This window comes from Haliaeetus albicilla, chromosome 10, assembly GCF_947461875.1.
Source record: "Haliaeetus albicilla chromosome 10, bHalAlb1.1, whole genome shotgun sequence".
NCBI classification, from domain to species: domain Eukaryota; kingdom Metazoa; phylum Chordata; class Aves; order Accipitriformes; family Accipitridae; genus Haliaeetus; species Haliaeetus albicilla.
Window position 1 is genome coordinate 30,578,928 of NC_091492.1, and position 26,363 is coordinate 30,605,290.

Genomic DNA, 26,363 nt, shown 5'->3' on the forward strand with positions numbered 1-26,363 from the left:
CTGCAGCTTTCACCTATGAGTCCTGGATATGCCCAGAGAGGCTGGAGTCCATTCCCAAGTTTTTTTACATACTTTTTCTCAGCTCAGGAACTACCTCAGGCAACTGAGATCCAAGCAGGCAGACACACAACACAGCACTGATCTGTCAGAGTAACACGACTCTCTCCATTTTTAAAATTCTAGTGAAAGCAGCTGTGTTTTAAAAACAATTACAAACCTTCAAACATCACAAGATTTGCAGCAAAGTACAAGAAGCAGATGTCCATTGTGAGAGTGTGACCCAATTCCCTTAAACATGTTTTATTTTTATATTTTTCTTCAATCAACTGAAATATAACTGGGGAGAAGGTATGTATTCTAACATGGTACAAAACAGATTTTACCCTGGCAATGTCCATTTTTATGCAAAGTCTCACCTCCCAGAATCTCATAATTTTCTTCTATGTTAATAACACCCAAATTAAAGCATTTGGGGCACACACAGGCAAACAGTACCTATGGAGAGTTCTTCCATTCTTGTCTCCATAGGCTTTTGTTAAAGACTGTATGTTAAAGGGCTGCCTTCCACCGGTGATCAGTGATGAACAGCATTTTAAGCATATGACTAACAAATATTATCTAGAAAAGCAGTTAATGAATGGTCTTACAGCAGATTTTAGTGATGCTTTTGACTCAGTAGGGACAAGGCAAATGGGTGACCTTCTTCCTTAACAGGTCTGGGGCACATGAGATGCCATTCACAGCTGTTAGGATGACTTCAAATTTAAAGCTGTCTATAACAGTGAAAAACCATTCAATCAATAAACTCAACAGAAAAACTCCTGCCAACATCAGTAGAAGCATGATCAAGCTCTGATATGACTCACAACAGAAGAATCCCCTGTTCTCCTCCCTTAAATCAGAGGATTTTAAGATGGACTTCGGTCAGCATAAAACCATGTGACGCAACCACCCTCTGGATTTAGACAGAAATGGGAAATTTATCTGTGTGCAAACCCAGAAGTTTGGGGGTTTTTTCATTACTAACTAGCATTAAGAAATGCTAGCATTTTAAGAAACACTGATTTCTACAAAGAACACTGAAGGGGCAGAGAAGGAAAGTTTTAAATACTAAGATAAATTCCACCCAAACCAAGACAATCTCAGAAGGCTGGTCTGGTCAGCTTACATAGTCTCCATTTAATAGGTGGTTTGATAACATGTTGATTAAGTGGAAAGTAGTACAGTATGGTAGAACTTACATTTTTTTATACAGCTCAAATGCTTTATTAAGCTGTTCCTGATTCAACTTGCAATTCCCCATTTTTTATCTACCTCAGAAATGGTCAAAACAGTACCATAGCTTTATGTTTCAAATCCTTTTCTAATAGAATACAATAGGGAAGATTTTGCTGTAAATACCAGTCTGAAAAATCTCCTTCCCTCATTCAGAAAAAAATTAAGTTCATTCTCCACACCATGACATGTAAATGTTGCTGAGCAAGGAATTTCAGATGGCAAGCTATCTTGTGATTGTAGTGAACTAAATGCTGCACAAAGTAAGAGGTCTTTGAAATACCCTGTGAAGGAAGAAATGCATGATCTCTTGCTTAAGAATAAGGAAACAGTGAGACTGATTTATATGCTCATGGCTACGAAGCGTGTGAGTGACAGTACTAGAAGTGGGACACAGATTTTTTTTTTTTGACGTACCACCATACTCTGCATGTAAAACCCTCATTTCCACCCTCTCATCTTTCATTTGTTTTGGTATGTAGGGACAAGGAAAATCTCTGGCTAGAGTTGGCTCTCTAGCTCAGGAGGAGTTATTTTTTTCTTTTGCACTCAGATAGCATCTGGCCTAGATCTATCGTACATGGAATTTAAACATAAACCTCCGAGCGCCACAGCTCAGATTCCCCAGGCCTGACCCTGCTGCCCAAATATATATTCTCAGCAAACACAGCAAAGATGCCTTGAAAAGCAGCTACTGCAGACCTGCAGGAATCACTTCTCATACAGACCACAGGGGTCTTGTGTACTACAGTTGTAAGCAAATTATTTTGTTTTCAAATCTGAATTTTGTAAATTCAGTTTACAGGAATGAGCTACAAAAATGTATTACATTTTCCTGTATAGTTAACAGATTCCCACTGTCCTTGTGCTAAAAGACCTCTTTTTTTGCCTCGTTAACTCCTGCCTCAAAACCCACTTCCTCTGTGCCTTTTTTCCGCCCAATTCCTTCCTGTACATGATGATGCATTCTTTTGAGGTAGACTAGGATTTTTCCTTTTATTGCAGGTGATGGTAATGAGGCTATTAAGCAATAGAAAAACAATGTGATTTGATATTACAGTAGCTAAATAGATTAGCTTTGTCAGCAACACAGAAAAGGAACTTTCTGGCTTCTCCCCAGCAATTTTTTTTTTTTTGAAGGCGTGGTTTTAGTTTGTTTTTTAATCTCCAATCTGTTTTGTTGGGTAGTTGGGCCTGTCAGCTCAGCTCTCCAAGAGCCAAAACTAACAGTATTTCCCCAAACAAAGGTTCATTCAGAGAATCAGATTATATGCATTGTGTGCTGGAGCAAAGAGGCAGGCAAGTGAAACAAAAACATTTCTACACTGAGTGAATGTGTGTAGGACTTGCAAAGAGGCCACACTTTAGCATCTTACTGTTTGTACCTACAGAGTTAATCCCAGCTGCAGCCCTAGAATACTAATCCCCAACAGAGCTCATTTTAAAAGCAAGCATTAGTGTAGCTCATTTTCTTGGTTACCTAGTTCATCCTCCTTTACCTGAAATCCTCGTGTAGTAGTGGACTCCAGGTGTGTGGAGGGATGTTATATTGCCCACACTCCACAAATGTCAGTAGGGAGCTTTGTGCTGAAGTTACATCAAATATTTTAAAACAACCAAACCCTCCTCACTGTTTGATTCATCTTCTTTTAAAAATAATACTTCAACCTTGAAGACAGAGATACTAGAACAGACAAACACTTTTCCTCTATCATGAGCATTATAGATTAAGAAGTGTTAGAAAAATAAAAACCAAAAATTAAAGTTATCCACTGGCAAATTGGAATTGCAACACCTGCCAAGGAACATTCACCCGGGAAGGTTGAGGTATGCACCTCCTGAAAAGGAACACGAAAGTAAAAGATCAGTCATGCACCAGAAGCAAACATTCCGCCCCAACGAATGCACTATAAACCTTCATTTATTTATTTTACAAATTGAACATTATTTTAAGCAAAGTTTGGAAGTTTAACTTACTTTGCATAAATGAAGATTCACAGAGTCTGGGCTCGTGCTCTGATACAGACCATGTCTACACTGGCGACTCACAAATGGACCAGTTAAATGTTGTGGCATGCTGAACACTACCTTGCAAGGGCCTGGCTTATGCCAGCAGACCTGTGCTTTGCCAAGGCAATGTACTGCAACCTCCTCAGAGAAAAGCAAAAGCTGAAAAACTCACATTTTGAAAGTATTATCGCATCTACACTGACAGCATTTTATACCACCATTACATCAATCAAGGAAAGGAGTTTCATGCTGTAGTTTTAGCCAAACATAATATGGCCAAGAGCTGCTATGTGAAGAGGAAGGCTTGCCAACAGCTAGGAAGGACCATTGGAGAAATGCTTTCAACAGAAGCAAGTTTCATGCAAGGTATGAAAGGGTGACAAGAGCTCTGAAACAGCACAGGGTGAAGGGGAACATAAAGAGGAGTACAAGTATCAAGGAGACTTGGAGGCTATAGTGTCCTTCAGCCAGTGTCTATTTAAAGACTCAGAATATTTAGACAGTTTCGCATTTCCAGTCAGAAATCAAAGGATATTTCTAAAAATATTCCTGCTTTTCCAACATTTGTCCAACATTGACTCACTTACTACAAACAGCAAGAAAGCAGAAAAAGCTTTGTAAATAACGTCAATAATATTTCAGTCAAAAGGCTGAGAAACAGGCCTCACCATCACCATTGTTGTGGTTTAACTGCAACTACCAATGCTAACTCTTGATCAAAACCTGATCTTCATCCCTGTTGTACTTAAGTGTGCCCATCTACAAAAGTCATGTACTTTATAAACTTGATAAGCATTAAAACTTTATAAAATGTCACATACTTCAACTGTAAAAAAATCAAAGCCTTCTTCAAAGGACTACCAGATACCACCATAAAAAAAAAAAGACACTGAGATCCAAGGTCAGAGGCGAGTACCACTACTTTCATTTGCCCAAATCTGAAATGCCAAGACAGAGAGCAGCTTGCCCATGGCCACAAAGTATGTCAGTGGCAAAGTGAGGACAGAATGCCAGCCAATCATATCCCAGCCACACACCCCATACTAGAAATACTACTAGCAAAACAAAGTTTTAGCAAGGATTGGATTTACATATTTCAATTTACACATTCCCCAGCATGAGAGAATAATTTATCAAATATTTTAATATGCTCAGTATGAAAATGGTATAAATGTAACACTGTAGGAATTAACCTGACCTGCATTGTCATTTTATTTGGCATTGCTGTTTCTCAGCTTGTGTCTGGTCAATGAAAAAGAAGAAAGAAGTCTTAATTTTTCTCCCACTTGGCTAGAAAAATCAAGACAACATAGAATCCATTTTTATTCTCTGTGGCAAAAGTTTACAAATAAACATTAAAATATTCATATTTTCTGAACTATTTCCAGGGTCTTCTAGGAACACATCTGTTACTCAGATATCAGTGTGTGTAAAAACAGATCTCCTCAAACCTTCCTTTAGAAGAAAGCGTCATTGTAAATGTTGTCAGCAGTTAAAAAATCTTACAGTTAAGAGAGTTACAAAATTTTTGCAGTAATACAGGCTTATTATTTAAAAAATAAACTGCACATGTAATTGTTCTGATTTTTGTTTATTTAAACACTGCAACCAAAAGTTTCTATTCTGGTGTAAAATGTTAAGAGACACAATCTGTCATTTATTTTCCTGGCAGATTAGATGTAGATGTGGAAAGCATACAAAATGAAGATCATCACAGTTTCTAAGTATTCAGTTTAAAAAAAAGTTCCTTTGAGGTAAGAACCAGTAGTTCAAGTGTGGACTTACCTATACTGTATAGATTTAATATGTACTCTATACAGGGGAGTTCAAATCTCAGTTGGAACTCACCATCTATGCATGTTTAATATTATCATTTAATCCTACATAAAAGGAAAATTATGGTAGCATACACAATCACTACAAAAGGCAGGAAGCATCTGAATTTGTATGTAGGTATCTTTGCACATTTCTTATGATGAAAAGCTTTTATTATAGGATCACAAGCAATCTGTCCACATCCAAAGCCTCCATGTAGATGGTAAGCAGCACATCCTGAATATTTAGCACTTCCGTTGGTGGCCTCTCATGCTGTTTGCTTTTTAGTGCTCATACCTTGATTTATAGATTATTACTTAGGGTTAACAAATTCCTCACAAGCTTTTCTACGGTGCTTTCACCTCATTTTGCAGGTGAGAAACTGAGGCATAGACTTATTAACATTTCATTATCCACTTCTCTGATCTGGCCAATGTGAGATGATATGCCTGCATTTGCTTGCAAAACTGCATCCAGTTCCCTTTCCTGATCTCTCACCATGCCAGATGGACCTCCAGCCAATGCTCTCACCACCTCTACAGTCACTGCTTTGACTAGCGTATACCTCCAGTTTTATAGAAAATTCATCTCACCAACCTTAAAAAGAGTTTTGCAGGACAAAGCACTCCACTTGAACATGGGCCACTCCACCAAATTTCAAGGCCCTGCTCCAATCATTAGGGTAATATAGTCTTGAAAAATGATGGGAACTTCTTCGTTTTCCTTTATTCTTTTTAATATGGGCAATACATTTTGTTTCAGCTTTATTAGTGGAACAGACTGAACCACTTTGAACAACTTTTCATCCAAAAATCATATGCTCAGACATGTGAAAGTTCAGATCAAACAGTTAACCAGAAGTATAGTTACAGATTAGGAATTAGTGGGCAACTTTAAGAGCAGGATATGATACCAGTGTTGCCTACTGTAATTGCTGGGTAAGAGGGTGGGAAGTCAATTCTTTTTAATGTTTTCTGCAGCATAGCTTAATGCCTCATGTTTTAAAGGACTCACCCTTGTAACAAAACGATCACATTATCTCTGTATTTAAAGCAGTAAGCATGAAACCCGCTCACAGAATGCCAGACAGCTGTTCTCCACCTGCAAGCTGCGGGCCAAGTATTGAAGTCAATCGACTAGAAATGTAAAATTTCAAATCCCACCCCTCGCCAGTTCCCCTTCTCTCTGGTGCTAGGATTGAAAGGTTCACATAGCTCAGTCAGTGCTGTGCCTTGCTGCAGAACAACCAGAAGATGAGTATCCAGCATTATTCACAAAGTTGTCAAAACTATTTTTAACACAACCAGCTCGAGAACTTTCACTTAACATATCTTGCAACTTTGTAATACACAAAGGTGCACCAGTAACGAACACTGTGATCAGCAGCAGTGAGGGCTGTGAGAGTTATCAGTTTGTCTTTGCTGCATTATCTTTACCAACAGCTTTCTTTTCAGCTACCTCCCTGCTGCATGCTTCCCTTTTAGAAAACAGCCACTGCACTCAGTGCACCCCTTCATCACTTCCTTCTCTTCATCTCGCCTCCCTGCTGCTCAAACAAGATTTAGAAGGTTTTGGTGAGGCAAAGGAAACATATATACCTAACCGTGTTACAGGTGGCAGAACAAGGATATCACTATCAGTTCTACTGTGATCTTTTCTTACAAAATCTCTGCTAGGAGGTAAAGGAACTTTCCTACTGCTATCAACTGTTATGATAATGATGATCAACATGTTGTATTGATAAACATATCAACAAAGTAATTCACATCAGATCAATACATTTGGTTTTCCTTGTTTTTTAAGTGTTTCTTGTGCGCTCTCATGCATGGTGAAAAGTAAGAAGTGTCATTTTTAGAGCAGCTTCAATATAAAGGGAAGTAATCCTACTCATTTATGTCACAGTGTCTTGAAATTTTCCACTTCTTCCTAAAACTTGATTTCTGCCACTGACTTTTCATCAACCTTCTCAGAATCAGAATATTCATTACAAAGAGCTGTTTTCCTATAGAGATGATCAGGAACTGATACAGTTGTCCAGTGCACCTTCCTTCTCATTTAAAAGGATGGCTGTTGGCAAAGACCTTCTTGTACAGAGAGCTATGAACGTGTCAGGATCCTTTTGAATGTTAAAGCCTAGCCTAGGTTAATAAACTGATCAAGATGTGATGATCTGGGGCCTTGTTTTAAGCACCTAAATTGTAGTTCAAAGACTTTTCACACGCAGAGCTTCTGAAAAACCCAAACAAACCGTATCAGCATGGCAGATCAGCACAGCTCTCTGAGCAGCACACATAGCGACAGGAACCCAGAGCTGTTTACCATGCTCAACAGGCAGAGAAACCCGAAACCACCACTTCTACCACAGAGGATAGTGTAACATTCTCTGCGCAACATTACAACCTATAAATACACTGCAAGACTTCAGGGATCTTATTCTGAAAGCGACTTAAGTGTTTTAAAAAGAAGAGACACTCCCCCACCTCTCCCCTTGTGAAACAAAGCTTTCATACCAGCTGCCTGCAACCAACTCCCTGCAGCATGAAGAACAGCAGACTTATTACCAAACTCAGTTAAAGACTCAAGATTGCAACAGCATGTACAGTTTATTCAAAGTTTACATAAAAGCTGAACCAGAAACTACACAACAGACAGAAGGAGACTAAAGGCACTGTTGTGTTACTACAAAGGCTATGGACAGATCAAAAAAAAAAAAAAATCCCATAGAAAGATAATGTAGGGAGAAAACCCCTTCAGGGTTAACATAAACCAGAGTGGAATGAAGAAAAAAAGGACTTAAAAAAAATAAAATAAAAGCACCTCTAAAAGGCCACACACACCTCACAGGACAAGTCTCTACTTAGAGCTTTGTTGGATCTATGTGCAAACAAATGCTTTGACAATGCCTTCACCAAAACCAGCCCTTCAATTAGAGGTGAACGTCACACAGACTTGTGAAGCAGCAGTTCCTCCTGCCCCTGCTACAGCAGCAGCCACATCTCAAAGCATAGCAGTGAAACTCCCTGGGATTCACCAGTCAAAGACCACAGCCTCCTAGGAAGGTTGAACATTCAGAGAACGAATAGTGGAAAAGAGACCTTCACCTCTGGGTCACCAGCTCAAACAGGAGCTGTGGAAACTTCTCTGCAGCACTGCAGGAAAAGCTGTGAAAGTGACCCTTCGTTCATTAACTGGGACATGGTAGGGAGCATACTAATGCTCATGACACACAGTCCTCACCACACTTTTGCCAGATGGCTCTTGTTGCCTATTTGGGATTGGACAGGCCAAGGGAGATGCCTGGTTCCCACACACAGATGGAGAGAACATGAGCCCTGTCCTCAGGAAAGTGCCTCCAGTCATGCTGAAGAGTAGAGTTTGTTACTTTATAATGAAGGTGGTTTATGGTTATTATGCTCATCACAGCACAGGGTATTGACCAATGTTTCTTAGCAGTTAACTTTATAAAGCAATATTTAACCTCACTATAAGCGGCGAGTGTTGGAGAAAGACCTTGGTTTTATCGCAATATAACTTTATAAAGTCATTCCTTTGCTCACAGTAACCACCACACTTAAATATCTACAGCATAACAGTTCAGCAATTCTGACACCATTCACCTGTGCACTAGTTAAAAGATACAGCCGGACTGACATATCCCCTTTCCTTAGGAAGAACACAGTTTCAAATGGACCAAAATGGTTTATGTTCCAAAGCAAGTGGTGACTTCCTGAGTAAAACATACGACAGTATCAGCACTTTCCTGCATCTTACTACAAACAAAGCAAAAAAATCACTAAATGAACCTCACACAAGTCTCTTCTTTGAACCATGTTTTTCTCATGTGCCAAAATTACAATAAATCAGCCTCAACCTTCACTTTGTAGAGTCCCTTAGAATGCTCAAATGAAAGGTAAATAACATTTCTTACATGTTTATTGCTATAGAGAGAAGCAAACTCTCTAAACTTCCCATGATCTGTCTCCCCATTTTAAAAAGCCTGCTATATCCACACAGCCTATAATCACCACATGCAGAGGTCAGACCCCAAGCCTACTAATGTGCTAATAAAAACTGCTAATAAAAATTTTAGGCTCCTTAAGCTCCGCTAGGATTTTTACTGGAGATTTGAGTGTTCTACTTGTATGACTGGATACTGAAAACAGATGGGATTCATGCTGGGCTCCTAAACAACAGCCTTCACAGACCAAAACTTTATTAGAAACAGTAATGAATCAGCTTTTATTGCAGATTTCTGTGCATCTACTTACAGAGTCTCTAAGTTGAGCTGTGCTATTCAATAACATTTGCTGATTTGGTAAAGTAAATGAGCAAAATCTAATCACATGGTTCCTATGAAGGGTTAACTATTTCACACAGCAAGAGAGACAGACCAGAATATGGGAATGCCTCTTGTTCCCGTGCAGTTTGATTACAGATTACCCCTCAGTCATAAGAGGAATGACTCAGATCACAGAGTCATTCAAGTCACAAACATACTCGCTCTCTGCTTTCACAATAGAGCAGAATATCCAGTACCTTCAGGCAGCCAGTTAGGGAAGGCAGCTGCACAGAATGAGGCTGATATCGCAGAAAGCAGCCATGCAGCAACACAAACTGAGCTTATCTCAAGCTTCCAGACCCAAATGCCACTACCATCCCTCGCTGCCCTGAAGAAAACATGGTTCTGTACCAGGCAAAAGCTATAAAATGAGAGCACTTTAAAGCTGTAATTTTTATGGGGCAAAAGACAAATCTCTTATTTAGAAGAAAAAAATGTTAGCAAATAGTGAAAGTGCTGCCTGGAATTTTTTCACAGCTGATACCAAAAGGCTGTCTAGCTCACTCTAGTACTTGGCACCAGACCTCACCTGCTTTAGCAAATGCTGTAAGAACATCCATACAGGTTGGGACAACCTGCATGGGAGTACTGGGCTTTCCCAGTACTCCATCTCCAGCAATAGACACAAGCCGGTGGGTGCTTGGCAAAGAGTGAAAACAGGACGAGCATGTTTGTATGACGCTCCCTCCAGCCCCTCTCAACTATAAAAAGGAAAATGATATTAACTATTATATTAACTTTACTCCCTAAAAGTGAATTGGAAGAACTACACTGTTTCTCCTTTTGCTGTGTTTATAGACACCTTCCCCCCCGCCCCATACCTGGGTGAATTGAATATGTGTATTGATTTGGCAGGTCTCTGCTTTGAAAAGGGAGGGATAATGACATTTTTAATAGAGAACAGCCACTATGGTGACTACTGCAACAACTCAGATGCCCCAGCTTTTGGATAGATTGCTTCAGGCTCTCGGCTATTTCGAAATCTCTGCTTTCTATTTTCAACAGGTTTTAGGTGTCAAACATGGTTACTAATTACCTGAAGTAAGTGCAGTTTCCTCCTTGAGGACATCTGTATCTTTGATCAAGTCAGTTCTCCCATTCCAACACTAGGTGCATTTAAAAATAAGCTGACAACACGCAAAGAAATTCTCCAGCTCTGTCGCAGATCTAGGTATTTCACAACCGTGTCTGAATCCTTTGACTTAGTCCTTCCTTTCTAGAAGTTCTATATCCTCAAACCCAGAAAAGTCATTTTTCTGTGTGTTCCCAGGTCACTAACCTGTTCCCCCCACTACAACCCTCCTCTCAATTTTCTTTCTCAAAAGCTGTGTTATAAAGAGCAAAAGCAAGTAAATCATTCCCTTTTGCTGCTTCATGCTTTCCCACACCTGGCATGCCACCATCATATTTTCTATTCAAGTTCTCTCAACCTCCACCCTGTCAGGGACAGATGTTTACCAAGCAAACAGAAAGCTGGACTAAGCTGAAGTATCTGTGCAGATACTAATATGCAGGAGTTTGACTGTATTCAGGAAGACACTTATACCTTCTTTGGACACCGTACAGAATAAGCTAACATGAGAGTCATGACATGTAACATTCAGACCTCTATGCACTGCTAACAGACAAGCAAACTTCAGATCCCATTCCTGAATCCACAATGCAGCTTAGCAGAACCAGGACTTCATTGTGTTGCCTCTCACTCAAATACAGCAAGTTCTCCTGATGCAGACAGTTGTCACTGTGAATATTATTAGCAGAGCTTGACTTGACATGGATAAGTTTGTTCACACAGCTACAGCTTCTATACAAACATTCAGAAATTCATCAGAATGAGCAGAGACCAACCATCCTAGAAAATAACAGATTATGTCATTCTTTGCTCTGGGAAATGTGGCAGCAGATAACATCCATATCCACTGACTGGCAGATCAGGAATACAACAAGAACTTCCACTGGCCTCTTCCCATTTGGCACTTGCTCTCTAACAGCTGCCAGGCCCACAGCCCAGGTATTTCCTTTTTAACTTCTTTTTTTTTAATTTTCCTTTTTACATGCATGCCTTTTTTTACCCTGTTGATCACTTCTGCCTCTGACACACTGCGAAGTAACGGTTTTCAATAACTAACACAGGCTACATCAAGTGTCATACCACAACACCAAAAGCAAAAGTCTGCATAATAATAAGATGATAATGAACAGCAGTCATGGACTTCAAAGAATCACAAAGAACGGAGAAGCTCTTCCACAATTCATGCTCCATTTGGTCCCTGTCCCTTTGGGAATGGTGTCAATAGTGAAGACAAACAGCGAATAGATTTAACAGCAGCCTAAAATGTGGATGCAAGATGCAGCAAGATCAATTTAGCAGAATAGCCTGTGATGGCTCGCATGCACATCCACATGAATGTTCAGTTGCTAGATGGTAACTAAATGCAGTGCGCCTAAGTTATTTTTAGGTTTACTCCAATGTCACTTCATTCCAGCTGCTCCAAAGATACACCACCGCTGTCACTCCTGGTTTGATGGTCTGAGTCTAACCCTTGCCCTACACTAGAATTTTGCTGCCAAGGTGACAAAGCACCTGGCACAGACAGGGTGACGTGGACAACAAGAGTGTTTTAGACAACTAGCTCACGTGGGCTGGGGAAGGTGTTTGGCTGCTGGATAGAGAAGTAACTGCATTTGCTGCAGCCCTGCTAGAGGTCTCATAGCCATGCTGGCCAAGGTCACTTCAGTTGACGTGTCCTTGAACTGCTGCAGGCAGAGCACTCGTTACTATGGGACCTTGAGGGAAGGGAGAGTAAAAGTGGCAGAGGCAAAGGGAGACCAGGATTTCAAGTAAACATCCCATGCTAGAGAGTTCTGAAAACAATGAACTTGACAGATTCCAGCAGCAAGTGTCCTTTGTGCCTCTGCAATGTTTGCTTGGATCTTGTTATGCAGACATATCACTTAAAAAAAACCCTGCTGATAAATGAGAACCAAGAACTAACAGGCTTCACTGTTGGAAGGATCAGTGAAAAGAAAAGGCCTCATCCTGTTTATGTATGTATGCTTCTGAGGATCTGTTCTAAGCAGCACTATAAGATGGAACACAAACTCTTCAGGACAGAACAGACTTGTACACCTCTTGCACCTAGCCCCAGGACCAAGTTCCTGTATTTACCACACCTATTCTAATGGCAGTAAGGCTCTGGTGTTCACACAAGCTCTTGACACAGTTACCTCTGAAACATCTACATAAGCAGGACTCTTTTAGAAGAATACCAGGGTAGATATGGCCTAGGAGGCAAGCAGTGCAGAGGACCACATGTGTATCACACAGAGGGTTCAGACCAAGACAGACTTGCAAGCTGCCACCTCCCCCCCCCCATTTGCAAGACCCAAGTATAAACAATGCAGCTGCTGTCTCACTTCCAAAACTAGTAACATCAATCCTCTTTCTCAAGAAGGGCGAACCTATTACACAAGAGCAAGGCTATTTGGATCCTCTCCTTACCCTCTCGGTCACCCTTAAGGCTCAACTCTTCAATTTTTGCTCTTATTCACAAGCCAGCCCTGGTACAAGTAAACACCACCTAACACCAGCAAAGACAAGACCACCCTTTCATCTCCAAACTGAGATAGAAGAAGCGTTTTCAGGCTCATGCAGAAACAAAGCTGTAGCAAGCATCAGACCCCTGTACTTGTAAAAGGACAACTCTTCATGGACTAAAGGGGGTAGATCTCTCGAGCTCCCAAATCACTGAGAGAACGCATAGGGAAATATTGTTAATTTGCAAGTAAAGAGAAGCACTAACAACATATAGGTACTCTACCCATAAAGATATCCTCTGCTTGCTCTGGTATGGTATAAATGAGCAATAAAAGATATCTCTGGAAATCCAGAAATCTCCCACTATATTAAAAAAAGGTATTTTTCTCTGTGTGTAGCAAGACATTTCTACATATAAAAAATTCAAGTAAGAAAAGGCATTAAATATAGCAAAAAGGACTGCATCCACTGCTTCCTTGCACTACACCATCAGCTAAACCAGAAGTCGTGAGATGAGAAAGTCTCTAACTGTGCATTACTGTTGTAGATAATTTGCTGTGAAAACAAAACCAAGGATCAAAAAGATGTCTAACAAGTCATTAAAATTTAACAAGTCATGAAAATCTTTCTGTGCTTTTCATAAAAAGTGTTTAGTTCATTAAGTAGCACAGTTAGCCACTTAAACAATTGAACCCTTTTCCTAGCATCATGATACATCACAAAATGCATCACGTCAAAAGGGTTATCTGTAGGTCAGAAGCGGTCTGGCCAAAACACACTTACATATCACTAATTAAAGAGAATCAGATTCTTTCACTAATACCCTGTTATATGATAATCCAAGTGGTGGCCTGCAGGCCCTTCCCATCTGGCCTGTCACCTTTTGTTTTACAGTCTCAAAGGAGACAAAGCAGGTCTGAGAACCACTTGTAACACCCTGAGCTTTGTACCTCTAATGTACCTTCCAAGTGGCCATGGTCTGGATAACTGATCAAGGGAAGGAACCATTCCACTGTGCCTTGGGCCTATGGTCATCTCCAATCCCATTTTCTATTATCCATCTGACAGCACAGCTGGACAGCCCAACTTCAGAAATACTAGTGTTTCATAAAGGTAACTGTTGCTGAGCTTGCTCTTAAGTAGCACCCAGAGTTTGAATACCTTAAGGCACAAACCGAAATTTACTTAACAGAGAGGGAATGGTGATTACCCTGCAGCCTACTGTTCACGCCACAACAGAATGAATGGCCAAGGTGTCATTCAGGCTCTCCTTTAACACTAGTTCCTCAGAGGCATTAAGCCTGTAAGAGACCTACAATAGTTTGTCACATGTATGAGAATGACAGCAAGATAAACACTATCCCCACAGGAGTTGGAGTAGACAAACATCTGCTCAATCCAATGCTACATTTAACACAGCAAGGCAAGAGTCCAGCAGCTGCAGCACATCAAGCCAAGGGAGGAAAACAGACAAGGGAGCCCTCGTCTTTCACACCTGCAGAGTAAAGACAGTTCCCTAATAGACAGGGTCCTTCAGCAAACGGGAGCAGCACGTTTCTCTTCTCAACAAATCTCTCTTGCAGAAAGGAGTCATGCCTCACATGGCAATTAAGCATTTGACAGCTCAGGGAGGCTGATGCCGTTTAGACTTCCAAGCCCAACAAAACAACTCTCCACAGGTGAAAAATCTGAATTCCTCTATGAATAATACAGCTCCCATTGTTCTAAAAGCCGGAGGGTTTTCTAGATTCTCCAGAAGGCCACCACCAGCAACAGACTCGGGAATCCAGAGCTGATGCTCCAGATATTCAAGCTTCCTTGGGGACTGTGTGAGGAAAGCAATGATACCTCTCTGAAACACAACTACCAGTCACCGCAGGGAGCAGGTGCTTTTCACAGGCAGTTCAGCGAATGCCAAAGGCAGTTAGCAGAATACTGCCCTCCAGAAGCATTATGATTACCATTAAAATACCAGCCTGGTTTTACTACCCTGTAATTTGCATCTGTAGACTTCCTCATCTGCTAGAAGGGCCAGTAGCTTTTCTAACAGAAGTGTCAGTAAGCTGCACATCTTCCTCTTCCCCTCCTAAATCTTTCTTCCATTTGTCTCCTTTCCTTTATTATTTAAGTTTGTAGCTGAAGTGTCATCTTTGATATGGCTTCCTTTTAGACTCCTGTGTTAGCTCACTTCTGAACTTCATGCCTTTGTTTCCCCCTTTCAAAAAGGCCAGTACACACATCTGGGTCTCTGAAGTATTGAGACTGTTTTGGTCATTTTTAGAAGGGAGAAAGGGAGGAAAAAGCAGTTAACTGATTCATCTAAGATCAACAAGCTGAGAGACTAAGGGCTAGTGAAAAGCTTTGTGCTTCTGTTACAAAGTACATAAGCTGTGGCAAACGCACACTAGAACATTTCCGATGGCGATTACTGCTTTACTTAAAAAGAGATGTCTATATTAATTATATTATGACTAGCACCAAGACAGCACGTTTTTCATTCAAAACAAACAATCAGAAATGACCTTCCAACTCCCATTTGAGCAAACAAACAAAAATTATTTTGAAAAGACCATGTTTAGAATTTCTATTTTAGTACTAAAACTATTAGAAGCAATTTCTGGAAAACCTAGCTTTTCCTAACCCCATTTTTCAAGCCTTCCTGCTTCAGAAACTGTGACAATAGTGTAACTCTAGCTTGCACTAAAAACAATTGGATTCAGATTTTTCCATCACTGTCCGAAACACAAAGAACCAACTCTATTTTCTTTGGAGGCAACTGAAACAAGTACTTTTCCTAATCATCTTCATAATTGTTTTATAGACATGTTAAAGGTTTCCTTCCCCGAGTGAAGAGAGAATTGTATGAAAGCTGTAAAATATTTCTATAGCCATCAAAGAGTTCAGAAAGCTTGTCTTTTTCCTCAGAAGTAGCTTAGAAGTTTTGTCTTTAAAGAAACTGCTTGTGCCAGTGACGTTAAAATATCAAAGGACAGATGAGGAAAACTGTAAATGCAATTAATTTCTGCATACAAAGGAAAGGAAGTAGCAAGCATATAGCCTGAAGTCTGTTAATTAAAAATGAAATACCAGATTAAACTCAAACTGGTCCAAGTTTCTAAACTGATAAGGTTTTTTGTTATTGTTGTTGTTTTGTTTTAAAAAGACAAACCTTTCTCTCTAACAGCAAAAGGAAGCAAGGCAGCATTAGAAGAGCCAAACCAGGAACCCCAGCTCTCCTGCCCCCATTTTACTGCAAGATCATCCATGACTTCCATATCCCCGTCCATCTAGCTCACTCTCTCCCTTTATCAGGCACGCCCTCATGAAGTGCTTCCTATCTACATCTCCCATGGCAGATCAAAGCTCGGGGAAGAAATGCTGGACTTCCCTGTCTCCAGCCACACCTTCAGTCATCTGCCCTTACTTTCCGTATTATCTTCCCTTTCATACCTATTTCACCTGCCCTGAACAGCACTACACCAGCATCCTCTTTTCTCCCCAACTCATCATTATCCATTCACCTTTGTCCTTTTTTATCAGTTCTCCTCTAAGTACAGCTCTAATCTCTTTTCTTCTCCACAATGTCCCTATCATCCTCAGAGACTTCCCTTTCCTCACTGCCATTCCTCCGGCCCCCGCTGCTGAACATTTCCTCACCCACAGGCCTTCAGGGAGTTTGTAACCCGGCCCCAAACCCACCCAGTCAGCTGAAAGGTCATTTGTTTGACTTGAACTTCACAGTATTTTTTTTCTTTTTTTCCTTTCCCGTTTCCATCCCTGTGACCTCCTCTATCAACATCATCCAGCCCACCATGTGGCTTTATCTCGGCCCTTCTAATTCATTGGATGCATTCCTCAAAGATCCTCTTCATTTTACTCCAAGTCTCACTGAGCTTCCGGCCTCACTCCTTGCCCTCTCAACCCTTCCTTTTCCATAACAGATCTCCGAGTACTGTTATTAGGGGAAAATTTCCACTCACACATCACATAACAACTTGGAGAGTTCACTCTCTACTTCAAGCCTGTCAGTTTCTGTGCAAATTTAAAATGCCTCTCTGACATCTCAGAAATGCCCAGCCATCAGCTCAGTATGGCTACAAAGCTCCCTTTATTCCTCCCCACCACTTTCCAGCTTGCTGCACCACTAGATACCCCTTTGTTTGATTAAGATTAATCATAGCTTAAGGACACACAGACAGATAAGCAGCTGCTCAAGTGACTGCATATCAACTCTGCCTTCCAAAAGAATGGAATTTTTTTTCCCCACATGGGAGAGTAACAAACAAGAATGATTCAGTGACCTACTAAAGGAGCATGTGGAAAAACATGAGTAAAGCTAAGACCTGAATTTCAGGTTTCTTGGCTTTAATTCTTCTTGCCACTCAGCAGCAAGAAATTAAAACAGGTAAGGGGCAGAGAACTGGAAATCAATGTGTTAATTTCTGTTGCCATCAAACTCTACTTCATTCAAAGCACACCATAATCATGCAACACAAAAAACTTCACTAAAAGTAATTCCAAATCTCACAGTTCAGCCAAGCTTTTTTCAGACCATGCAAAAGTTATTGAGAACTGGCAATCTGAGGACAAACTAGCTCCCTCTTCCTCATTTCAGCAAGCCATCAAAAATTATGATTATGAAATCCATGTTGTTTTTAAGCCAGAAAATAACATCTGTTTACTGTGTGAAAACACAAGACAAGAGAACTGCAACAAAATGTGTAGATTAAATGCTAAATCAAAACACGATAGCAACGATGTGCTTTTTTTATAAAAAATGTCATGACTGTGCACCGCACCTCTGTAGTAACACCCTACACAGCCAGGTCCACAGCCAGGCCAGAGCCACCAAAATACCAGGAGCAGAACAAAAAAATTTGTCCCTGTATCTAAATTTCTGTCTACAGAATTTGTCTTTTCTTCCTACAAGTCATGTGTAGCCCTGAAGACACCAAAACCTTAATTTCAACCAAGGCCTTTTCACACTATCAGTACTAAATATTTACTTTGGCAAAAGAAATGCATCTTTGAAATGAGAACAGCTCAGTAATCTTTCTGCAAACCTTTCTGAGGCTCAAGGTTGTCAAGGTGGAATTTAAAAGTGCGTCTTACATAGAGCTTAAAAGCTTGTGACTATATCAAGCTTTTGACATAAGCAAGGTAAGAGGCTCAGTAACAATGTCCTGATTCATATTGCACTCCGAATATAGCATCTTTGCTTTGAAGTGCCCCTTAATCGTGAATACTTACAACACAGCAACTCTGCTCAAGTAAGGCTTAATTCATAGGATGAATATAGGTGGTTTTATCAGAGTAGTTTCTATAAGCAGCATGTAAAATATATAACTAAATTCTGGAAGTTTTTTGTCTCAAACCCGGTATCACCATTACTAAGAACTTCCCAAAACACATGCTGCATTAACAAAGAATATGTGGCAAAGGTGCTTTGGAAACAAGCTGATCCCTAATGTCAGTCCACTGATGAAGAGAGTATTTTTGGCTTACATCTAGATGAAGTGAAGGGGTCATATTGCTAAAGAGGAGAGATGAGATCTAGAAATGACCTGGCAAGCTTTTCAAAAGGTAGCATTCATCACAGTTCCCAGACCCCACTCTCCTGTTCTATGCAACTTTAACAACCAGGATCCAGAAGGTTTTAGACAAGTATCTGATGCCAGCATTAACACTCTTACCTAAAGTACAACACCTGGCATGTTCCTTAAGCTCTTATTAGAAGGTGAGAGAACTCTGAGGCTACTTAATAATAAATGAGCCCACAAAGTCATCTTCATCTACCCTATCATACCCTACCGCTAAGTAAGATGGACATCAACTGACATAATAATATATAACAGAAGTTTAAAAAGAACACCACCGACATCGAGTGTGAGTAGCATCTTTAATAATTCCTAAAATAAAGCTTGTGCTTTGTTTACATGATGTACACGACCATGCACAACTGCCTAGCCCATTCTCTCAACTGCAGAGATCGCCTCCCCAGCACTGCACAAGAGGGGAACCTTCATAAAGAAAATTAATGACTTACGTGGTCCCAGAGCCTCATCACCCTCTTATTTCTTTACAGGGCATGGATAAAACACACTGGGTGAGTACTACCTGAAGTCTGCACTGTCAACTTATCCATTTTACCACTCGAGAAAATAACTAAAGTATTGACTTAAATCTACTTTTTCCAGGAGTAATACATTGTATTTCCTACTCCCTGCAATAATTACATTAGTCATTCCAGCATGATTTACCTCTCTAAGACCTCAGCATCAAAACCCTAGAGATAAACTAGCAAAATGCCACTGATTCGTACCGCACGTTTTTCAGAGCTCCACATGAGGAGTTCAGAATATGCAGATTTGCATTTCCAAGTGCATATTTCAGGTTTTGAACCTTAAACAAACGACATGTCACTGTTCCCAAAGCAGAGCTTTCTACAGGGAAATCTAAAAATCCCCATATTCCAGCCTGTTAGGGCAATAAATGGTTTACAGTGCCCTTTCATAAAGCATGATTTTTCACTTCACATAAGCCTTCAGCCTGCATTCTACAAGGAGCTGAACATTATTCTTCCGCTGAAGACAACAGATCTCGAAAGCGAAAAGAAAAAATTCTTCTGTCCCAATCTCAAAAAAAAAACCCCAAAAAACTTCATGATATGCTGTGGTTAGAACATTTCAGAATACAGTTGAGTTTTGGAAAGTTACTTTTGGGTAGTGTAATTATTTGGATAATTGTAAAGTTATTAAAGGGCTTTACTAAATTAAACATCAAGATTATGTATTATTTGACTTAATTCTGCTTAATAACCATTCTAGGCCATATAACTGTTAGCATAGTTTCTCATTAGAATGAACAGCGTCAAAGGTCAGAAAGCACATTTTTTTTAATTTTTTTGCCTTTAAAGTGTCCTGCCTGACATAGGTCAATTATAGCTACTTACACACATCAAGATCTGCAAGGTCACGTTGTTTTAAAAGGCTGAGATGAAGGGACTAAAAGAGGAAAACCAGTCAGTGTGGTATAGTTCCCTCAATCAATCTCATCAGAAAAACAGGTGACATTTAGATAAAGTAAAGCCCGTGTGATACCTGTTGTAAACAATGTTTGTAAGTAACTTATTGACTTAGAAGATTGTTTTAATCTCCTAACTGTACAGAGGAATATGCTATGGTCATAATTTCCCCTGTGAAATGGCTCATCTGAAATGAGGATTTTTAACCTGCGCAACTGGATACATGACTGAAACAGCTATGATGAAAATTAAAATCAGGTTAGCTTGTACTGCTCAAAGGCATGAGGGAATCACTTCCCTCATGTTCAGAAATAGCTTTTTTATCAGAAAAAGTTTGACAGTTAACAGCACAAAGCCATATTTAAAAAAAAATATTACAGTACAATTAAAAGAGCCCAGGCTACACTGTGCATTCTAATGTGAACGTGATTCAGCATAAATTTGGTCACTTTCAAACATAAACCATCCTAGGTAATGACCTAGGTTATCTACAAAACCTTTGCTTTCTAGCTCATTGGTAAAGCTAATGGATAACCCACAGTTTAGTGCTTCTTTTTAAAACTTTAAACACTGAAATACTAGCAATGGGTGTCAAGTGTAAATAAATATTACACACAGAGCTCTGTTACAGCAACTTCCTTGTTTTTGTATTTAACATAGCTGCATTACCCCAGCTATAGAAACATGATGAGTTAGTTCACACCCCTTGTTGCTGGTTCTGCAACAGCCACAAAGCAAAACCCGCACTTCTTCACCTTTTTGTTTTACTGTTTTTGGTGTTGGTTTCCACACCCCCCAGTTCTTTTCTAGAGTGAATTTCTATCCAGCAAAGGCAGTATGAAAAACATAAAACACAGAATCTGCATGTTTTGTCAGTGCTAGATCAGACAGACAATAACAGGAAAGATACAGCAAAGGCAACAGCAGTGAAAACATCCCCATAAGCCAACCAAGTTCAAATCAAACTTGAAGCACAGCACAAAAGGCAGCTGCTGTTTACCCGAGTGTCATACACTCCCTGAGTAGGATATGGACTGAGAGACTATTTCTAAGGTAGAAAGGTTCAACCTACATGCTTAATCAATCATTTGTTAAATGGCAATGACTCCTCATTTCATACCTACATTCATCACCCCAAATTAGGCTTGCCAAAATCATTTTAATTCTTTTTAGACCCAAGTTTACAATGGGTTTGTTAGGCAGATTTAAAAAATTTCTCACAAAGCCATCAAGTAAGCAGGCTGAACCTGGGCAGGATGTTTCATGGTTGCAACTAAGCAAACCTTAAGGTATCCACGTACAGAAATATTAAGAATGTGCTTTTCTTTGGTAGCCTCTAAGAAGATATTTTCTGTGCCTTGCCTCATACTACCACCAACAAGCAGGATAAAATTATTTCTCCTAAAATAGATTTGGTGGTCAATTTATGCATCTACATCAGAGTTCAGCATTGTCAAATCAGCATCACAGAATTATTTCTTTGCATTAGATGTGATCCTCAGTTTCAAAAGCCCAAGGACACACTGGTGGAAGCACAACATGAAATAAAGCTGATAGAGGCTAATGTGAAGATATGCATGAGAAGTCTAGTTCTGTCCCTCATAATACTTGTGGTTCCTTTGCATGCTCCTCTCAGCTTGTACGATAAAGGCAAACTAGTTAATTTTTACTTAAGTTTTCAATTTTTCTTTCTTTTGTAAACACAAAGAATTTATGTCCATTGTTGTATGCAACTTATCTAAGATTCGCTCTCTTGCCAGTAACTAATAACTTGCTTGGTAAAAATTATCAAAATGCGAAGATTACTTACATTACATTTTCTCGCTAATCATACAGAACAGATAGTTCTTTTGTTTCCTCTTCATTGAGCAATACTTAAATAGAGGAATTTGGAGTGGGCAAAGTTAATTTTCTTTTAGTAAGCTAATATGGTTCCTATAAATGAAAATAAGGATTTCCACTGATATGCTCAGAGGCATTTTCCATCATTCCTTTTAATCGACTTCCAAAACATGCTCAATAGAGAACATCAGATTGGATCCAATTTCTGCTATATCACATGGAACAAAAGACTCGAGGAGGCATACATCTTTTCAAAACACCTCTATTCCATAGCTCTGCCTCCATTTTGGATGACAGACAAAGGGGATAAATGTGAATATAATGCCTTATTAAATAGATGAAAAGCAAAACTGAAGTCTGCGCAAAAGGTGCAGATAAACCCAGGAAGTGCTACTACCAGCTGCAACCGCTGGAACAAAGGAAACAATGACAGATGTCGCTTTCTTGAATTTGTTATAAAAATAAAACGGGGGGGGGGGGGGAGGGGGGGGAATTGGCCGGTTTTCACACAGACCAGGGCACAAATGTCTACTTTGCCCTTTAAGGATTTCTCCCGAGACTCTTCAGCACTAGATGTTTCCACTAACTTCAAGCCCGACCGTGAGATGCTGAGCATTTTCTAGTGCCACGAAGAGTCTGCAGAGGCAGCGTGCACTCCCACGCGGGGGACGAGGTCCCACTTCGCCTCACGCCCTCAACCCAACCTCCTCTCCTCCCCTCCCCTCCCCGGCGAAAACGCAATGACAACCCCTCCGCTCACCCCAAACCATTCCCGGCGAGGGGCTCAGGCGACGCTTTGCCGCCGTGATCTCAGGCCTACGGAAGGTGCCCGCAAGGAGCCCAAAGTTCACTGAAAACAAAAGCGACGCGAACACCCACGCGTGGGTGGGTGTGGGGGGGCGGATATCACCGCCGAAAGGCGACGTTCGGCTGCCCCCAGGCCCCCGGCCCATCGCCTCAGGCCTCGCTCCCCCCCCCCGCCCCTCACCGCGCCCTCGGGTCCCCGGCCCGCCCCCCCCGCCGACGCCCAGCCGGGGCTTTCCCCGCGGCCGTGACTCACCCCGGGAGCCCCGCGGCCCCCTCCGCCCCGTCCTCAGCCCCCGGTCCGCCCTACCCCGCCGCCTCCGGTCCCCGCCCCGCGGCCCGGGGGCGGCGGCCGGTACCTGTAGGCCAGGGACATGCACTCGAAGAGCTTCGTGAGGGAGGCGTCGATGCTGAGGCGCCCGCCGGCGCCGCCGCCGCCGCGGGCCGCCCCGAACTGGTAGGTCTGGCAGGTCTGCTCGTTGACCGTGTCGAAGTCGTAGCCCTTCTTGGGCGGGTGCTCGCTGTGCGGCGACGAGACCATGAAGTGGCCCGAGTGGATGATCTGGGGGCCCGGGGGCTGCCCCCGCCGAGGCCCGCACCGCCGCCCTCCGCCCGGCGAGGCGCCCCCATCGTCCGTGTCCGACGAGTCCTCGTCGGGCTCCGTGCGGGGGGACAGCGGCCCCGCCGCCCCGAGGAGCCGCGCCGGCCGCATGAACACGTCGGCGGCCATGGCCCCGCTGCCGCCAGGCGCCGGCCGAGCCCGCCGCCCGCCCCGCGCCGCCACCGCCCCGCTCCGCCCCGGGCCGGCCCCCGCCGCGCCGCGCCGCCCCGCTTAAAGGAGCCGGAGCGCCCCCGCCGCCCCTCCCCCGCGGCCTGCGCCTTCCCCGCTCCCGCCTCAGCCGCGCGGGCCGCCTCCCACAGCGGGAGCGCGCCCGGGCCGCCGGCCCACGGCCCCTTTCCCTCAGCAAAGGGCCCACCCCTCCCGCCGTTGGCACCCCCGAGGCCGCTTTCCCTCCACGCGGCCCCCAGCCGCCCCTGAGGCAACGTCCCCTCAGGGAGAGCCCCCAGGCCGCCCCCCTGAGGACCACTGGGAAACACCCCAGAGGGTGTTTTCCCTCGGTGAAAGCTGCAGCCCGCCCTCACCCTGGAGGCTGCTTTCCCTCCGCCCGCTGCCCGTTGGTTACAAGAGGAGACCTCCTTCAGAGGAAAGGGCAGGCCCATCCCGCTTCCTCCCACACACCCAGAACCAGGCCAGTTCTTGGCCATAAGTGACACCCACCATGTTTTATCCTTCCCCTTAACACCAGTCGATCATGAAACAGCCCCGCGGGGCGGCCAGACACCTCACATCGCCACCAGCCTCGCCAAGAAAGGGGAAGGCATCGCTGCCGCCAAGGCCCTGGTGCCATGCTACTACTGCTGTCCTGTCCCCACTCCTCCAGCAACGGTTTAAATGATCCAGCATGGCGCTTCCACCCAGCAGGACAGTGTTGTGGGGCGTGAAGTGGCACGCGTGGAAGCCTCGACCAAAAATGCATAACCAAGTCCGGCCTCAAGACTGGGAAAAGGCCTGGGGAGGCTGTGGTCACTCCAACAGAACCATCACAAGGAGGTAATTGCCTGTTTTCGGTAATATGCTTCCTCAGAAAAACACCCCTAAGCTTAAGGGACTCTTAGGAAAACGAGAAGATGCAGAGGACAGCCCAGAACTGGCTTAAGAATGTTGATGAGAGAGTAATTGTGCTAGAAATATTTCATGGATTTAAACTATGTTTAATACGGTAAATTGCTTATTATTTTCCAGAAGCAGCCTGCGAGAAGCCAGGGCAGCTACAGAAGTAGCTGGAGACCTGCAGCAGACAGGCTGCAAACACGGCTGGAGGGATCAGCCTGCCATTGCAGAGAAAAACTCAGGACACAGAGCTTCTACTGCCAGCCTGGTCGCTCACACCTAACCCACATACCTGCTCGGTAATGTGCAAAAAGTAAGCACAATTGTTCCAGGGGAAGTAAAGGTTGGGTTTCATCCTTCTCAAAAGCATAAAGGAAGCAATGGATCCTGTAGGTCAACATGAAAGCACAGCAATAGGGCCAGTAGATGTATTAGTCTGAGGAGAGAACAGCGGCTTACGGCACAAACCCCCATATATGTACATATGTATATACAAAGTCAAGAGAAGAGATCTCCAGCTTGCCCTGCAGAGCAAACCTCCGTCACCAGGAGAGCAATTGTATTCTAGGTGGCATACTCCAAAGCATTTATACTAAATTGCTTATATTCTCTTAGTTCTAGGACCTCATACTTAAAAGAAAAAAGAAAAACCCAGGCTCTTCTACATAGTCAGGAGGGAAAAAAAACAACCCAAACATTGAATTGCCACATGCTACTTTTTCCGCTTTGTAAAACCAGAAATAAGATCAAGGGAAACTCAAGAGATAAGAGATAGCAAGTCTTGGGCACGGAAGGAAGGCACATTCCTGCAATACCACAATTATGCCCTTGCAGTGATCTCCATTAGAGAGCATGAAATCAGGACAGATCACTGTGTTTATGGGAGGAGTGGGAAGTCAAATACTTCCCCACACATGAAAGGAGCAGTAAGGCATGGTCACATCATGTGAGGGCTCAGCAGAAATCTTCAGAAATCAAGACTAACATTCACCTCTTAGTCAGCGTCACATGACTAAAATTCTTAGAAGAGGCCACAGTCATATTTAGCTTCAAAGCTAGTTATTGCTACCTTGTATTAATGTTGGTTTTAAAAAAAGAGAAAAAAAAAGGCAATGCTATCTCCCAGCGAGGTACAAAAAATGAAAGCGTTTCAAAACAACATTCATATTTTAAGTCTTACATGTAGTTTGCTAAGAACTAAACCTGGACTTAAAAAAAAAAAATCACAACCACACATCAATAGCAGCATTGTATACAGTTCTTCCATGACAACAGCCTATACATTTACCTCACAAAATTATAAGCAAGCCACACTTGCTTCTTCCTGTGTGAAAAGAGGGGTCACTTGTTAAAATAAAGTCACTAGGTAGCAATGCAATTTTCTAAGAAGAGTTAGCAGTACACCAAACCATCATTTAAAAATAGGGGTAGCAGTCTGAAGCTGTGACTAACATTTGATGCGGTTCAGTTTTCTCCTCTAGTCATCCTCAGTGCAAACACCCAAAAAGGCATCCCTTAAAATAAATCCAGTTATTCTGGAGACAGACCTCTTGGTTTGTCTTTTTTAAGATCAGCATTTAGGTGATCAGCAACAGGTGAAGACTCCCAGCTATCCTCTCCTCCTCCACAGTAAGGATTCTGGGAGGCACAGGCAAACACTAAGGGGCCACAGCAGCATCTTTTGAGTATGCTTTTTTCTTACTGTTTTTTTTTAGCAATCTGCAGTGCAAGGTGAAAGGTAGGCCACCATCTTCTGATGATGTTCCTTCAACAGCGCAGGCTTTTAGCACAGGAGGAACAGCCATTTACCAACTTAGAATTCAACTTTAATACACAATGAACAGAGAGACATTGAACCTGTTTAAAAATATACCCGCAGTGTACTCCACAACACTTAGTGGTAAGAGATTATCCTCCTAAATCTACAGACAGGAAGATAAGCATTCCCATGTTGATGAGGTGCAAGAGCTCAAGGAATCCTACTCACAGCCTCAGACTGCGGGGCTGATTGCAGGCACTGGGAGTCCAGCCATCCCATTGCCAC

The 26,363-nt window shown here is 42.3% G+C and overlaps 1 protein-coding gene across 6 annotated transcripts in view; it reads right to left on the bottom strand.

Annotated features, from left to right (window-relative positions):
* The window catches only part of MLXIP (MLX interacting protein), a 53,905-nt gene extending 30,482 nt beyond the window's left edge, over window positions 1-23,423 (bottom strand). For 5 of the 6 annotated variants that reach the window (XR_011326625.1, XR_011326626.1, XM_069794719.1 and 2 more), the window contains exon 1: window positions 23,007-23,423. Coding sequence is in view for 3 of the 6 variants with exons in the window: in XM_069794719.1 (XP_069650820.1) it covers window positions 23,007-23,377 (371 nt within the window). In the remaining 3 variants the exon portion in view is untranslated. Of the gene's footprint in view, window positions 1-22,603; window positions 22,728-23,006 lie in introns of those variants that run through there. The other variant, XM_069794720.1, reaches the window with a different exon arrangement.
* Between the last annotated feature and the right edge of the window lie 2,940 nt (window positions 23,424-26,363).